Here is a 15,319-nt window from a genome sequence, read left to right as displayed (position 1 = left end):
GAGCAAGAAATATTGTCCATTTGCATGCTCTTTCCACAGAGCTGTTTTGAAAATATGACAGTTGGCAAAAGTTATGGGTTGAACAGTCTATTGGGGGCCATCCTTGGATCCCAGTCATCATTGCTGCTTTCGTCTTGGAAATATGTCCTTTATACTCACTCATCTCCTTTTTAAATTTCTGCACAAGGCAGCCAGAGCTGTCAGCCTGAATTGCCCACTCTCTTTAGGGTTCAGCTTTGGAGAGCTGATCAGGTATTTTGAGATTCTTCAAAGAATTATAGCTCTCTCATTAGTGCCTCTTCTGGCAGTATTGTTCCTATGAAAAAAATATGTCTCCAACATAGAATCTCAGGACAGCTAGGATCTTAAAAGTTTTTTAGAGCTAACTACTCCTAGGTGATATGTGAAGACTTTTAACAAAATTTCCAGCCAAGATGGAGGTATAGGTAGATACACTTTGCCTCCTCTCACAGCCAGAAGAAAGACAACAAATTTAAAAACAAAAAATAACCAGAACTGCCAGAGAATCGAACTGTATGGAAGTCCAACAACCAAGGAGTTAAAGAAGAAACATTCATTCAGACCGGTAAGAGGGGCAGAGATGGGCAGCTGGGGTGGAGAGGAGACATGGCAAGATGGCAGGGGCTGGAGGACGGAGTGGGTAAAACAGTGAGTGGCAGACTGGGTGGTCCCACACGTGTGTGCAAGACAGACCCCACAACCCAGGATTCCAGGGCAAGGAAATAAAGCCTCAAAACCTCTGGCTATAAAAATCTCTGGGTGTTGTAGCAGTGGGAGAAACTCCCAGCCTCGCAAGAGAGTTTTCCTGGAGAGACCCACAGGGTCCTAGAATGTACACAAACCCACTCACCCAAGAATCAGCACCAGAATGGCCCAATTTGCTTGTGGGTAACATAGGAAGTGACCGAGAGCTGAGCAAGTGGCATTGTTCCCTCTCGGACCCCTCCCCCACAGACAGTGCCACAGCACAGCTAGTGGGCTGCCCCGCCCTGGCTAATGCCTAAGAGCCCCCTTTAACATAATGGGCTGCTGAGACCAAAAAATATGGCCCAAATGAAAGAATAGATCAAAGCTCCAAAATAGAACTAAGCATTGAAGAGATAGCCAACCTATCAGATGTACAGTTCAAAACACTGGTAATCAGGATGCTTACAAAAATGGTTGATTATGGTCACAATATAGAGGAAAAAGTGAAAGCTATGAGAAGGGAAATAAAGCCAAATCTACAGGAACCAACAGTGAAGGGAAGGAAACTGGGACTATCATCATGATCTGGACCAGAAGGAACAAATAAACGTTCAACCAAAATAGAATGAAGAAACAAGAAACCAAAAAAAAAAGAAAATGAGGAGAGGCTTAGAAACCTTCAGGACAACTTGAAACATTCCAACATCTGAATCATTGGGGTGCAAGAAAGAAAAGAGCAAGTGCGAGAAATCGAAAACTTATTTGAAAAAATAATGGAGGAGAACTTCCCCAATCTTGCAAAGGTAATAGACTTCCAGGAAGTCCAGGAAGCTCAGGGAGTACCAAAGAAGTAGGGCCCAAGGAAGCACACACCAAGACATATCATAAGTACATTACTGAAGATTAAAGATAAGGAGAGAATCATAAAAGCATCAAGAAGAAAGGGGAGTTACCTAAGAATGAGTGCCCGTAAGACTGTCATCCAATTTCTCAAAAGAAACCTTGCAGGCAAGAGGGGGCTGGAAAGAAGTATTTGAAGTCATGAAAGACAAGAACCTACATCCAAAATTACTCTTCCAGCAAAGCTATCATTTAGAATGGAAGGGCAGATAAAGTGCATCCCAGGTAAGGTCAAGTTAAAAGAGTTCATCATCACCAAGCCTTTATTATATGAAATGTTAAAGGGACTTATCTAAAGAAAAAGAAGATAAAAAATATGAACAGTAAAATGACAACAAACACACAACTATCAACAACTGAACCTAAAAACAAAAACAAACTAAGCAAACAACTAGAAAGAAACAGAATCACAGAAATGGAGATCACATGAAAGGTTATCCAGCCGGGAAGGGGCAGGGAGGAGAATGGGGGCAAAGGTACAGGGAATAAGAAGAATAAGTGGTAGGTACAAAATAGACAGGTGGAATATATTATAAAAAGTATAGGAAATGGAGAAGCCAAAGTACTTATATGTGTGACTCATGGTCATGAACTAAGGGAAAGGAATGCAGGTGGGAAGGGGGGTACAGGGTAGAGGGAAAAAAGGAGAGAAAAAATTGGACAACTGTAATAGCATAATAAAGTATACTTTAAAAAGATTTTAAACAATATCCCCAACAAGAGGTTCTCTAAGGTTTCAACTGTATCCCTTTTGTGACAGGAAATTTATTCTCTCATAATGTACATTCTTGATAAATATTTGGTGTATGAATGTGTGAATGGAGTGTGGCAATAAGTTCATTGCATCCAGTTCTACTAGGGAGTTTATCCTTGTATCTAATCGATGAATACCTCCCTACAATTTCTTTTGTTCCTTTCAAAATAGTTTTTTAAAAATTACGGGCTATTTTACAAATGACAGGAATGTACAAAGAATAATAAAATACTGTCCATGTATCCAATATTAAATTTTACCAAATATTCTTTTCACTCTTTGCTGCAGATTCAAAAACAAAAGTGTTTCCGATACATTTACAAGCTTCTTAGTAGCCTGCCCAGGTCTGTCTCCTGACTCCTCTCCTACAGTTAATTACTTGTAGGTAATTTCCCAAAGTTACCCAACTAGAAAATAGCAGAGCTTTGGATTTGAACCTAAGTCTCCTTGGTTCAAAAGCTTTAGCTCTTTCCACAATACCCAGCTACTTCACCTAGAGAAATATGTGTAATAGTGATAATATTTATTGCCTATTTGTAAATGAATAATAAGTATGATGTTAGAGGTTACTTAAAACACTATTCTCCTGTTCCTCTGTTTATGCTATTTAAGAATATTTTTCACAAAGATATGAATTACCACGGATATCAAATTAGTAGAGTTTAAGTTGCGAAAGTGTTACTATATTTGAAGAGAACATGCCAATTAAGATAGTAATCATTTTTAGTTGAGCGGAACTTTATTTTTAGAGAGAGAATGGTAAGAGATAAATACGTTTTCAAAAACTTCCATTCAAAAACCTCTCTGGGGGTGTGAGTATGATTAGGCAAATATGAAACCGAGTTTTTTTTAAAGGCTGATTTGACAGTTGTTTATTATGTTAATGGGGCATGATATACAGCGGCTGGGTTGTAATCCTCCTGCTATTGTTGGTGTTGACTGAGTCCCTGTCAAAGTCTTATTTCCAGTTTGAGCTAATACATTCAGAAGCAGTGGTCTCTGGCCGAGCAGGTTGGTTGGTTACAGCATCTTCCCAATACACCAAGGTTGCAGGTTTGATCCCAGGTCAGGGCGCATACAAGGAGCAACCAATGAATGCGTAAATAAATGGAACAAAAAATCAGTGTTTTTCTCTCTCTCTCTCTTAAAAAATAAAAAATGAAGAAGAAGCAGTGAGAAGAAGAAATTAAGGAAAGAGTAGAGGGGAGCCGTTAGTGTTTGAAAAAATATTTTGAGGGAAGAGTACAGATTTTCCATGCACTGTCTGCAAAAGGAAGAACGAGGATAGAAGCGCTAAATCTTGCTCAAGAACCCACCGTGTTTGTTTCCTGAGTAATTAAGAGTTTGGGAAGACACGTAGGCCCGGGCCCTGCCCACGAGAGGACCTCATTTACTAGGTCTAGTGTGCATCCCAGGTATGTGCACTTTTGTTTATTAAAACTACAAAAAACAAATACAAGCAACCACGAACCAAACATTCATCCTACTAAGCAGTTCCTGGCCCTCCCCCCTGCCTTTCTCCTCACCCTTTGTCCAAATTGACAGCCAGCATGTGCCTAGATGAACAACTCAGGGTCTGGAACCCTGATTTTCCAGATCTCCCAAAAACGGTTCTTCCCTTCCCGCCCTCTCTCTTCCTCCATTACAGGACAGTACGTGCCCTTTCAGCCCAGTTGGCTCTCTGCACCTCTGCTAAAGTTCCACCCACCTAGATCTCCTAGTATTTCCCATCCAGCCTAGCCAAACTTGATTCATCCTTTAAGGAGAGCTGAGAGGCCAGTTCTCTGTGGAACCTTTGGACAGCTCTTCTTCCTAATTTCTTTAGTTTTTACTATATGTGCAGTTCATACTGTCCTTCGGTTGTAATTTGTCATATGTTGTATCTCACTTTTTCATAATCTTATACAAAGTTCAGTTTCTGCATTAGGTATTAAAATTGTTAGAATAATTTATTTTACTTATAACCTTTTTATAAAGAAGAAGACCTTCGGATATGCTCTTCATCCTAAAACATCTCTATAATTTAGTATACAGATTGAGTTCTTTTAGGATTAAATCTGGTGAGGTCAAAGTGCGTTAATGATTCACCATTCTTTTACCCAACAAATACTTATTGAGCATCTACTATGTACCAGGTACCACTCTTGGTACTGGTGACACAGCAGTGAACAAACCAGGCAAAAATCCTGGCGTTTACATGCTAGTGGGAAGAGACAGACAAGAAACAAAATAGAAAGGTATATATAATTTACTTTTATTTTTAAAAGATTTTATTTGTTTACTTTTAGAGAGATGGAAGGGAGGGAGAAAGGGAGAGAAATATTGATGTATGATGTGTGAGAGATACATCAATCAGTTGCCTCTCTCATGCCCCCAACTGGGGACCTGGCCCGCAACTCAGGCATATGCCCTGACTGAGAATTGAACTGGTGACCTTTTGGTTCACAGGCCAGTGCTCAATCCACTGAGCCACACACCAGCCAGGGCAGGTAAATATATTTTAGATGATGACTGTGCTATGGAAGAAAAAAACAATGGAGATATGGAGTGCTGAGGTGAGAGATACAGTGAGTGACGGTTTTAAATACCTAAAGAAAGAGCATACCACCCAGAGGATTAACAAGCTCAAAGGCTCTGAGGAGGGAGGCTGTTTACTGTGTTTGAGAAACAGCAAAGAGAAACAGTGTGGCTGGCATAGAACGAACGTGTAGGGGGAGAGGAGGAGGAGACAAGTAAAAGACAAAGTGAGGAGAGATGAGGGCCTTGGGCCTTGTGGGCTAATGAAATGATTCAGCGTTTCACTCTAAATTAGACGGGACCCCATCGGGAGTTCCCAGCAGAGGAGTAATCTGACTTATTTTAAACATATCACTGTGACTGCCGAGCTAAAAACAGATTATAGGGGAACAAGGGTGGGAGAAGGGACACCCGTGAGAGGGCGATTCAGATAATTTAGGAGAGAGATCATAGTATCTTGGCCCAGAGTAGTACTAGATGCAGACTCCATTCAGCATGTGAACACTTGCCAGATAGATACATTGAAAGCAGAAATAATAAGAATTACAAACAGATGAGATGAGGTGTATGAGGAAAGACAGACAAGAATACACTCAAAGGTTTTAACCCAAGCAACTACAAGTATTGAGTCGTTACAGATTGAAGTGGGGTCCAGTGAGGAAGGAACAGACACGCTGGGCAGGATCAGGAGTTCGGTGTCAGGCATCACAAGTACGAGACGTCTGTATTCAAGTGGAAATCTCTACTAGGAAGTTAGACATAGACTGCGGCCCAGGACAAAGGTCAAGATAGGCGCATAAACCTAGAAATTTAAGTGAACAAAACATCATTTTTCTACAGTAATCATTCTAGCAAGTGTAGTTTCTTTGGAACTATGGGAACAAACCTTTCTACATGATTGGCAATTTGTGCCACTAGCCGTATAAGCAAGCTAGCCCGTATAACAAATGTACTTAGCAAAAATATGAAATATACTGAACTTGCCTGTTCATCAATTCAACAAATCTTTAGGGAGTCCTTCCTAATACTATGTGATGAGAATATACAGGCACAAAATGCGTTCTCAACACATTCTGGTCTGGCTGAGGTGGTTGTGAAACAGGCTGTAGGGGAGCTGAAAGTTACTGGAGAGGCCTCCTTGGTTGTAGGGGGAGTGAAATGAAAGTAGAAAGATATGTACCATAAGTCCTTCCTTGGACAGCTTTCAGACTAGTCGGAGAAACAGAAATACACAAGTTAAATGTCTTAAAAGGGTGTGCATGACCCTTCAAGACAACAGAAAAGCAGTATCATGAGGCAGCATGTGAACACTTGCCAGATGCAAAGATTTCTCTTAGGAGCTCAAAAGAAGATGAAATCTTCCCAGGCTGGGGTAGCGGGGACTGCTTTGTTAGGGTGGGATTCGAATGAGGGACTGCAGAGTGAGGCAGGGGGTTTTGAGGGAGTGGGATGGGTTTTTTTATCCTTTAATTCTGAGAGGGATGAGATGCCCGATAAGGGTTTTAAGTAAGAGAGATGACAGGGTGAGGTCTGAGTTTTGAAGACATAAAAACCTTAGGTACAAAATAGACAGGGGGAGGTTAAGAATAGTATAGGAAGTGGGGAAGCCAAAGAACTTACATGTGTGACCCATGGACATGAACTAAGGGGCTGGGAAATGCTGGTGGGAGGGGGGGTACAAGGTGGAGGGGAATAAAGGGGAGGAAAAAAACCGAGATAACTATAATAGCATAACCAATAAAACATATTGTAAGAACTATAATACAGAGAGCAGATGACTGCAGTGAATCTGGCAGATGTGAAACGAGACTGGCACATTGGAAACAGTGAAAATGTTTCCGCCGTGGGGTTTGTTGTGAGATTGGGACATTGAACCTGAACTCTCTAGCAAAATGTATGGAATGTAGACTTGGTTGGAGATTTGGGGGTTGTTTAGGAGGCAAAATTGATAGTCCTAAAAGTGGATAAAATCTCAAAGGGAGAAAGTATGAGGAGAAAAACGGAAGGCTGAGGACTAACCATCATTTAAGAATTTACTTTAAAGAGCAGCAAAAGTCAGAAAAGGAGCCGGAGAGAAGAACAAAGGATCACAGGGCATCAGAGGAAATAGGCATTAACATGCAGAAAGAGCTGTCTAGGCTGGTGAAGGACACCCTGCATCCTTATGCAGCTTTACTTTTCATGAAGCTTTTGTTAAGTTATCTCACTTGACAAAAGAAACCAAGTAGGCAGGAAAACATTATCAAACACTAGTCACAAATCCAGCACCCTGATTGCTCTTGTGCAGAATGAAGGCGATAATAACTAAGTTATTCCTGAAGCAGCTTAGACCGATAAAGTGCCTTAAAAATCACTTGGGTTCCAACCACTTCATTTTACAAATGAGCACAGTTAGGCCTCTGGAGAAGTGTCCTAAGGTCATAGGACTCTTTAGTAAGAGAGCTGGGACCAGAAAAGGATCTTGATTTTCAATTCAGACTTTCCCTCACACTAAGCCTAAAATGACATTCATTCATTCTGAGCATTGACTTTATGAAAATAGCTAAATGAATTTTAAATGTCTATATTGTTTTGGGGTGTTAACCTCACATCTTTTTTGGTGGAGGGCGATGTTAACTAAATGTCTACATTTTTCAATGATTAATATTTTGTCTTAAGCTGTCAACAGTCTATGGTAAAAAAAAAAAGTGAGTTGACTACTTATAATTCAGACCCGTTTGAGAGACTGCTCAGTTCTAATTACGCCATCCTGAGACCACTCTATCCACTCAGACTCTTTCTTTCAAAGTGAAGGGCAAGTGCAACTTCAAATGAAGTTTCCTGTCATCAGCTCAGTGAGAATTAAACACTTTGTCTTCTGGGTTCCCATAGATTTCAGTGCTTTTCAAACCCGAGGTGGAAATGTCAGTGTGGCCTGACATCAGTTCAGTGGACCACCCCAGGAAGAGAAATTAGACTCGATAACATCAGCCTGTGTCACACGCAGTGATGGTGACATTACTTTGTGAAACTTCCACTTCACTTATGTGTGTGCTAGACTGAAGTATGAAGTGTAAAAAGTGTGACTAACACAAGCCTGGAGGAGAATGTTGTAAAACAGGCACCTGTGTCTATGTAGTTCTTTGAGGGGTGGGACTGTCTTCACCTTCGTATCCCTCATGCCCAATGTACTACCTGGTGGGGACTCAGGAGATGTTGCTCAGAATCATTATGAACAGTTAAGAAAGAATTAGATGAATGAAGAGCAGGTGGGTTGGGGAGAAAGTGAGAATTTGAATTAAGTATAAACTTCTCAGTCTCCTTTATCGTGGATGTTAATATTAATTTTTCTCAACCTATTACTGACTGCAACCAAGAACCTGGGTCTGGCGTGTGTGTCTCCTGGTCAGTCACTTTCCGTGTCCTGTGTGATGTGGTATAAATAACACTTCCTGCTAATGTTGCAGCTGTCATTCAAGGATCTTAAGTTGCTTTAGGAGCAGGATCTGGTGGCGAGTGCTTGGCTCCACTTGGCAGGTGCCTGAGTTAAGAACCAGGGACTGGCCCAAATCTCTGGGCTCCTGGCTGACGCCTCCCGCCCTCCGTCCCCTCCCCCGCCTCTTCCCCACATCCCTTGAGGGAAGGAGCCTTTGACCCTGGCGTTTTCTGAGCTTGCGCAACTGGTAAACAGAACTTGCATAGATTCCGGTGAACGAGAAGGTTCGCTTTTTCCTCTGGCGTGTATAGGGGAGCTCATGGTAATAAAGGCTATTGATTTAAGCATCTCTGGCATCGAAAAGTCAGGGGAGAAAAACTGAGAAGGAACTGATTAGAGGTGAACGTTGGGACCGTCAAAGGAAATGAGGGACCCCTCTGGCTAGTAGCCCTTGAAGATTTCCACCTGACAGAAAGGGGCTATTTGACATGTGATCACCATTTGGTGTACGAGTGATCTTCATCTCTTGCTTTTGGCCACATTTGGTTGAGTTTTATTATGCAAACCAGCCACCCGGGGCTTAACGCCCCACCCCCCCCCCCCCCGCCCACCTACCCCCTTCCTTTCCCTGTCTTGTTTGAAACCCCACCATCCCCTTGAATTACTCCCGTCCCCCATTTCCTGGAAGCTTCTAGGGGTCACTCCCCTCTCTTTTCCGAGAACCCGCGAACTGCCTGCAGTTGGACCTGGGAGGCTCTGGGAGGGTGGCAGCTCGCAGTCCTGGCCCGGAGTCGGGTTACACCACTTGTGTCTGAGTTCACGCAGCATGTTCCTCTGTCAGGGATTCCGCAAATATCTCCCCGAGGTAAAAAAGGAAAGTGCGCTGCGCTCCAGCACCCAGAGCAGCGAGCCCGGTCCCAGGTCCCCGAGACAGCACGAGCCACCGGGCCATGTCGCCGTAGCCTCGCAGCCCCCGGCCACTCGCTTCATGCCACGGTGCAGCCGCACCACGTTCCTGGGGTGAAGGGGTGACTGGGCCAGCTCCTCCCCATGGGTTGCCCACCATGTCTAATGGATATCGCACTCTGTCCCAGCACCTCAATGACCTGAAGAAGGAGAACTTCAGCCTCAAGCTGCGCATTTACTTCCTGGAGGAGCGTATGCAGCAGAAGTATGAGGCCAGCCGGGAGGACATCTACAGGCGGGTGAGTGCGGGAGCGCGGGCGCCGCTGGGCCGCGCGTGGGTATTCCAGGCTCTTCCTAGCCCTGTGGATGAGCGAGAGAGGTGGGTTCCAGGCCTGGACTGCTCACCTTGACGCCGTGTGACCTTGGACAAGCCCATGCCACTTGCTTTGTGCCTGTTTTCTACTTTCTCGCTGTGAAGACGGGGAACTGAATTAAATCAGAGGCTATCAGACTCTGGTGCGGAACTTTGCAGAACAATCCAGTCGCCTTGGGAGCTGGTTTAAAATGTAGACTCCGGCCTCACCCCCAGGGATTATGACTTAGTAATGGGTGGGGAGCCTGGAAATGTGCATTTTAAATGGAGCCCCACAGGTGACTGAGGCAGAAATTGCCAGAACACCCACACCGGTGGAGAAGAGCCCCTTCTAGCTCTGGCCCCAGGGAAGCAGAGAATGATGCTGTGGAGAAAAGGGCAGCGGTTGAGGGCATTTTTGTTGCTTGAGAAATTCATGCTTGTTTGGGAAGATCGCTATGCAGATAAAGTTTAAGACAGAATCTTAGGCATTTTCAGTCTTAGCAACAGACAACCTTAAAATGCAGGAAAGTGGGGAGGGGAAATGGTGGCTTCCCTGAGGGAGAGCTGTCTTGACTGACAGCTGAGTGATTGGGGTGGGGAAGGGAGCTGGAGGGGGTTGGCTGCCTCCGGGGTGAGATGAGACAGCACCTTGGTAACAGGACACCGGGCTGCGGGTCATAAGGATTAAGCGTCCTAACTGGTTTCCACAATATTGGTCTCCACGGCCCTCTCAGTGTCTGGGCAGGCACTGAAGTGGCCTGAGTGACCTGGAGCTGGTCACCTGTGACTTTATCATAGATTCTAAATCTCCAGCTGGGCTGTTGCCACCAGGAGACTACAGCCATGATCATTGTCCCTACGTGCTGTGGGAAGCATCACAGGCTGCTCGCTAGTATCTGGAGCAGAGGAGTGACTAGTGTCCATGAAACCCAAGTGATTATTTGGTAGATCAACTAATGTGAACAGCCAGCCTGGGGGGGATTTAGCCCTATTTTCTTTCCTTCCTGGATTTCTATGTTTTAATCGGAATTTTCCCCATACTGGTCTACAGTTACCTTTCATCTTTTCTATGGGCTAAGTAGTGATGTGCCCTAATGGAGCCACCAGGTGTGGTGGAGGATGTTGCTGAGGGACATTGGTGGCTCAGAGAGATGGACAGAGGGGGAGGCAGTATTTGCTTCTGGGTGGAAATAGGGGATGAATTGGGTTGCTGTGCAGAGAGGGGAACATTTTTCCATCGACCGTCCCCAAAGCAAGGCAGAAAGAAGAGTAGTTTCTTAGACGTTGGGACTCATTTCATCTCCCCATCTGCTCTGCAGTGAGCACTTTGGGTGGGGTGTGCAGGGGCACGGTTGTTGTACTGGAGAAGTGGGATGAGGATTATAGGAGGTGCCCTGGCCTGGTGGCTCAGTGGGGTGGGGCATCGTCCGCGTGCACCAAAAGGTTTTGGGTTCAACCCCCAGTCAGGACACATACAGGAGGAGGTAACTGACCAATGTGTCTTTCTCTTAAAAAAGAAATGGCTATAGGAGCTGCTGTGGGGAGGGGAGGGAATGGTTACAGGACGTTGTCACGTGCAGAGGTGACAACCATTTTGTGAGACCAGTGTTGCCACTAGTCCCATTTAGACATGGCCTAGTCTCTTCTCAGTGTTAAGTACAGTCAGGCAGCTACTGGCACCACTTGATTTGAAGGATCTCAAACTACTGTGTCGCCGTATTTCCCTTCTCACCAGATCTTTGTTCGTTCCACCTGTCACTTACTCATCCAAGGACTTGGGAAAAACTAAAGCCTTAAGTTAAAATGCTCTTATTCGGGAAACAGAACACATAAAGCCGTGAGTAATCATTAACTCCATAATTGGAATTATTCTCTCACATAGCGATGTGAGATTATGAACATAGCGATGTTCGATAGCATTATTCTCGACATAGCGATGAGGGATTGATGGAAACCAGCGCAGTTTTGTGTTGATGAAAGGACAAGGACTTAGAAAACCACCACAGCAGGAGCCCTGAACAACCAGGGGTCATGGTCAGGTAATTGAACCTCTCGGGGCTTGTTCCAGCCCCCATAGAACTGGCATTAAGAGCAATGCACTCCACAACAGACGCTGAAAGTTATTTGTTGAGAGTATGAATAAATAATCTTTATGGCTGTTTCTAATACTACTTTGTTTGGATTCCTCTTTGATGAACACCCAAACTTTACAGACATTCCTTTCTAATGAACACCAACTTTCTCTGACCTGTAAATTTCTCACAGATACTGTTTCTTTGTTTAAAAGATGCCTGGTTTGAGAATTTCTTTGAGCCTCATTTTATTTTTTTATTAGAAATACAGCCATAAAGATTAACTAAAAAGATATTCAACCACTTTGTTAAACTTCATAGCTTCATACATATACGAAGGGGTACTAGTTATATGTCCGCTAGTAGTAATAGTTACTACGATATTTAAAAATGAGGATGAGGTTTAGCTCTTTTAATCTCAAACATTCCCATGAATGTGTTGTTATGAAAGGGGAGACCTCCCCATCCCACCCAGCTTCTTTAGTTCTTATAGCTGCACTAATTGACACAAAACTAGATCAACAGGGAAAAAAAAAAAACAATTTAATACATGTGTATGAGAGAATCACAATATGATGCCCAGGTCATAAAATGAGGCTCAGCCCTAACCAGTGTGGCTCAGTTGATGGGGCATCGTGCAGCAAAATGAAAGGTCGCCAGTTCTATTCCCAGCCAGGGCACGTGCCTAGGTTGCTGGTTTGGTCCCTGGTTGGGGCGCATATGTGAGGTAGCCGATCAGTCTTTCTCACATCCTTGCTTCTCGCCCTCTCCTTTCCCCACCCTTCCCTGCTCTCTAAAAATAAATAAATAAATAACATCTTTAAAAAAATAAAATGAGGCTCAAAGAAATTCTCAAACCAGGCATCTTTTAAACAAAGAAACAATATAATGTGAGAGATTTACAGGTCAGAGAAAAACTTGGTGTTCATTAGAAAAGAACCTCTACAAAGTTTGGGTGTTCATTGAAGAGGAATTGAAACAAAGTAGTATTAGAAACGCACCAACAATATTTGTTTACATAGACTTTTCAGTTCTGAGTTGCTTAACTCTAGTGATAAGGGGTGTCTTCCAGGTGGGGGAAGACATCTTCCACCCTGGAGATTTATTTTCTGCATTCAATGAGACAGAGCGGGTCAGGGGGCCCTTCTGGTACCCGCTGCAACTGTAATTCAAAGTAACCAAGATGCTGTTGTGGGATATTTTGGGGTGTCCTGTCCTGGGCCCCAACGGTGTCTTACATTCACTCTTTTTAGTCACATCATGACTCCTGCCACAAGATTAGGTTGATTAAATAACAGCCGTGTGGGTGAAGAGACATCAGGGGTGATGTGCATTGCATCATCACGTGCTAAGTCATGTGACTCAGATTTTTCTTTAGTGTTAGAAGGATACTTCTTTGAATAGAGTAAAAACATTAAATCACACCAACTGAGTTAGAATCTGCAATAATTTGGGTGTTGTATGCACAATTCTTTTAAATAAAAACCAATGTTTGGGAAACTCGTAAGCCTTGTAGAGAGTAATTATTTAATTATTTTACATATTTCTGCCACTTTACATTTTGTCGAGACGTTTGTACTTAGGAGTGAAAAATCACCGTCTGAAGGAGAGACAGTGGAGCTTTCTACAATGATGACAGCAGAGAAGGGAAGTACCGGGAACTTACGGAGAAAAGGACTGGAGCAAGAGGGTCCTTTTGTCTTTCCAAGTGGCAAGTAGTTGATTAAGGGAGAAACTAAAATAGATACAATTCATAAGGATTTTAATTAATTGCAAGAGAAGCATTAAGAGTTATATGAAAACTTAGAAGGATCAACCTCAAAGCAAGTAAATAAAATAAGAGTTTCTCTTTTTCAAGCTGTTCAGAGAATTCAGAAATAATCAACACATGCTAACCACAGACTAATAAAAGTGTATTAAATTGTATATAAAAATCGGTTCTGTAAGAGTGGGTACTTCTCTGCTGAGTGTTTAAACCATCCTTTAAGTTTCAATTTTTGTAAATAACTAGAAACAAACATAATGAGCCTACTTACCTTCAGCACAGAAAAACTGGTACATGTACCTACCTACCTGATTAGGTGCCACTGCCCCCTCTTGGTAGCAAATAGTAATTGTAAGTCCAGTTTTGGGGGAAGAATTTGGAACAAGTAACTAAAGAAAGAAACCATTGCAGTACACCTAGGTCCTGATTCTGGTGCAAAGTAAAGAGAGAAAATGCTGTGACTGGCCCACAGCTGAGTATGGATGGCCCTCTCCTGTGGAGAAGGGCTTGTTCACATTTCTGACTGCAGCTGCTCTGGGAAATAATTTCTGGGTGGCAACTTGGTTGATTTCCTCGATGTTGATTAATCCTGCATCTTCTCATCATAGCTGAGTGTGTGCCACTAGAAATATGTTCAGCCCTGGAATTTATGAAATCCACTGCTGTGTGGCAAACACCCAACCCTCAAACAACACACAAGGACACCATCCACTGTGTTTTGCCTTACAATGAGTACTTATTTGCTAAACTTCAATGCATTATTATTAAGGCGCTTTTAAAAAGATTCTAGAATGGAATTTAAAATCTGACCGGGCCAGGTCCAGTTACAAAAATATCCGAAGAACCCGAAGGTTGTCTTCCTGGACCAGACAGAGTCGATGTTTAGTGACACAATGGACATTAGAAGGTTAAAGTGAATGTGGCTTCAGACAGGAGTTGCAGTAGTTGCCTTCCATGATTGTGTGGGCTGTACCTTTCCTGGGTTCTCTGAGCCATGGTTTCTTATCTTGGAAGTCAAATGATATTTTTCCTGGACAAACTTTGAAGTTTATCCATAGCATATTTATGCAGCTAGGTTTTTAAAATTGTGGTGAGCAGATACTACTTGCCTACCAGATTTTCATCATTTCTACTATTCAGCTGTCACTGGGCTTAGCAGCTTAAAGTTATAAACCAGACAGACCCAAGATGGAATCCTGGTTTACCACTTGCTCCCTGTGTTCACTTGGACAAAGACTATAATTTCTCTGAGCTGAAGTGAGTGTTGTAACAGCACCTATCTTAGAGGGTCTGGAGGAGGATTAAATAAGCCAGTTAGTTGAAATCAGTATGATACCTATCATGTAGTAAGTCCTGAAAAAATATTTGCCCTTATTGTGACAAATTGAGAGATGAAAAAATTATCCAGATAAGTTCAGTTACTGGACATATTTGATCTGGACCATTTTTTAGGTTCTAAATTCGTTTCTTTGTTTTCAGTAGTGGGTTTGGGATCATTTATGCTTCTTGTTTCATTTCTTCAATCTAGTTTTCCCATTTATAAAGAACATAATGTGAAGTGCCGCTATTGTAGCAGATTTACGGTTACCCTCAAACACGAATTCTTTCCTCAACGACAATAGATAAGAAAGGCTGGGTTTGCTAAATTTCTTTTTTTTTAAGATAGCATTTTATTTATTAATGGTACAAGTCCTTTCCTTTTATAAAAATTATTATGACTGATTGGTTATAATTCAGTATGTCTTATCATTTTGGTTCAGTACTTTCTGATATAATTTGGTCTGTTTCTAAATTCAGCTTTAAAAAGATTTTTCAAGCCCTGACCTGTGTGGCTTGGTTGTTTGGGTGGTGGCCCATGAAGTGAAAGGTCACTGCTTCGATTCCGGGTCAAGGGCACATGCCTGGGTTTCGGGTTCTCTCCTGGTCA

At 42.8% G+C, this 15,319-nt stretch overlaps 1 protein-coding gene across 14 annotated transcripts in view; it reads left to right on the top strand.

The window, feature by feature from the left end:
• The window catches only part of PDE4DIP (phosphodiesterase 4D interacting protein), a 200,672-nt gene that overhangs the window by 66,363 nt on the left and 118,990 nt on the right, over positions 1-15,319 (top strand). For 12 of the 14 annotated variants that reach the window (XM_053656061.1, XM_053656051.1, XM_053656056.1 and 9 more), the window contains exon 4: positions 9,389-9,499. In XM_053656061.1, coding sequence (XP_053512036.1) covers positions 9,389-9,499 — 111 coding nt within the window. The other 2 variants (XM_053656058.1, XM_053656059.1) reach the window with 2 other exon arrangements.

The sequence above is a fragment of the Artibeus jamaicensis genome, unplaced genomic scaffold, assembly GCF_021234435.1.
Source record: "Artibeus jamaicensis isolate MK-2021 breed Jamaican fruit bat unplaced genomic scaffold, CSHL_Jam_final scaffold_1689, whole genome shotgun sequence".
Classification (NCBI taxonomy): domain Eukaryota; kingdom Metazoa; phylum Chordata; class Mammalia; order Chiroptera; family Phyllostomidae; genus Artibeus; species Artibeus jamaicensis.
Note: the sequence above shows the minus strand (reverse complement) of the source record. Positions and strands in the feature narration are given on the sequence as shown.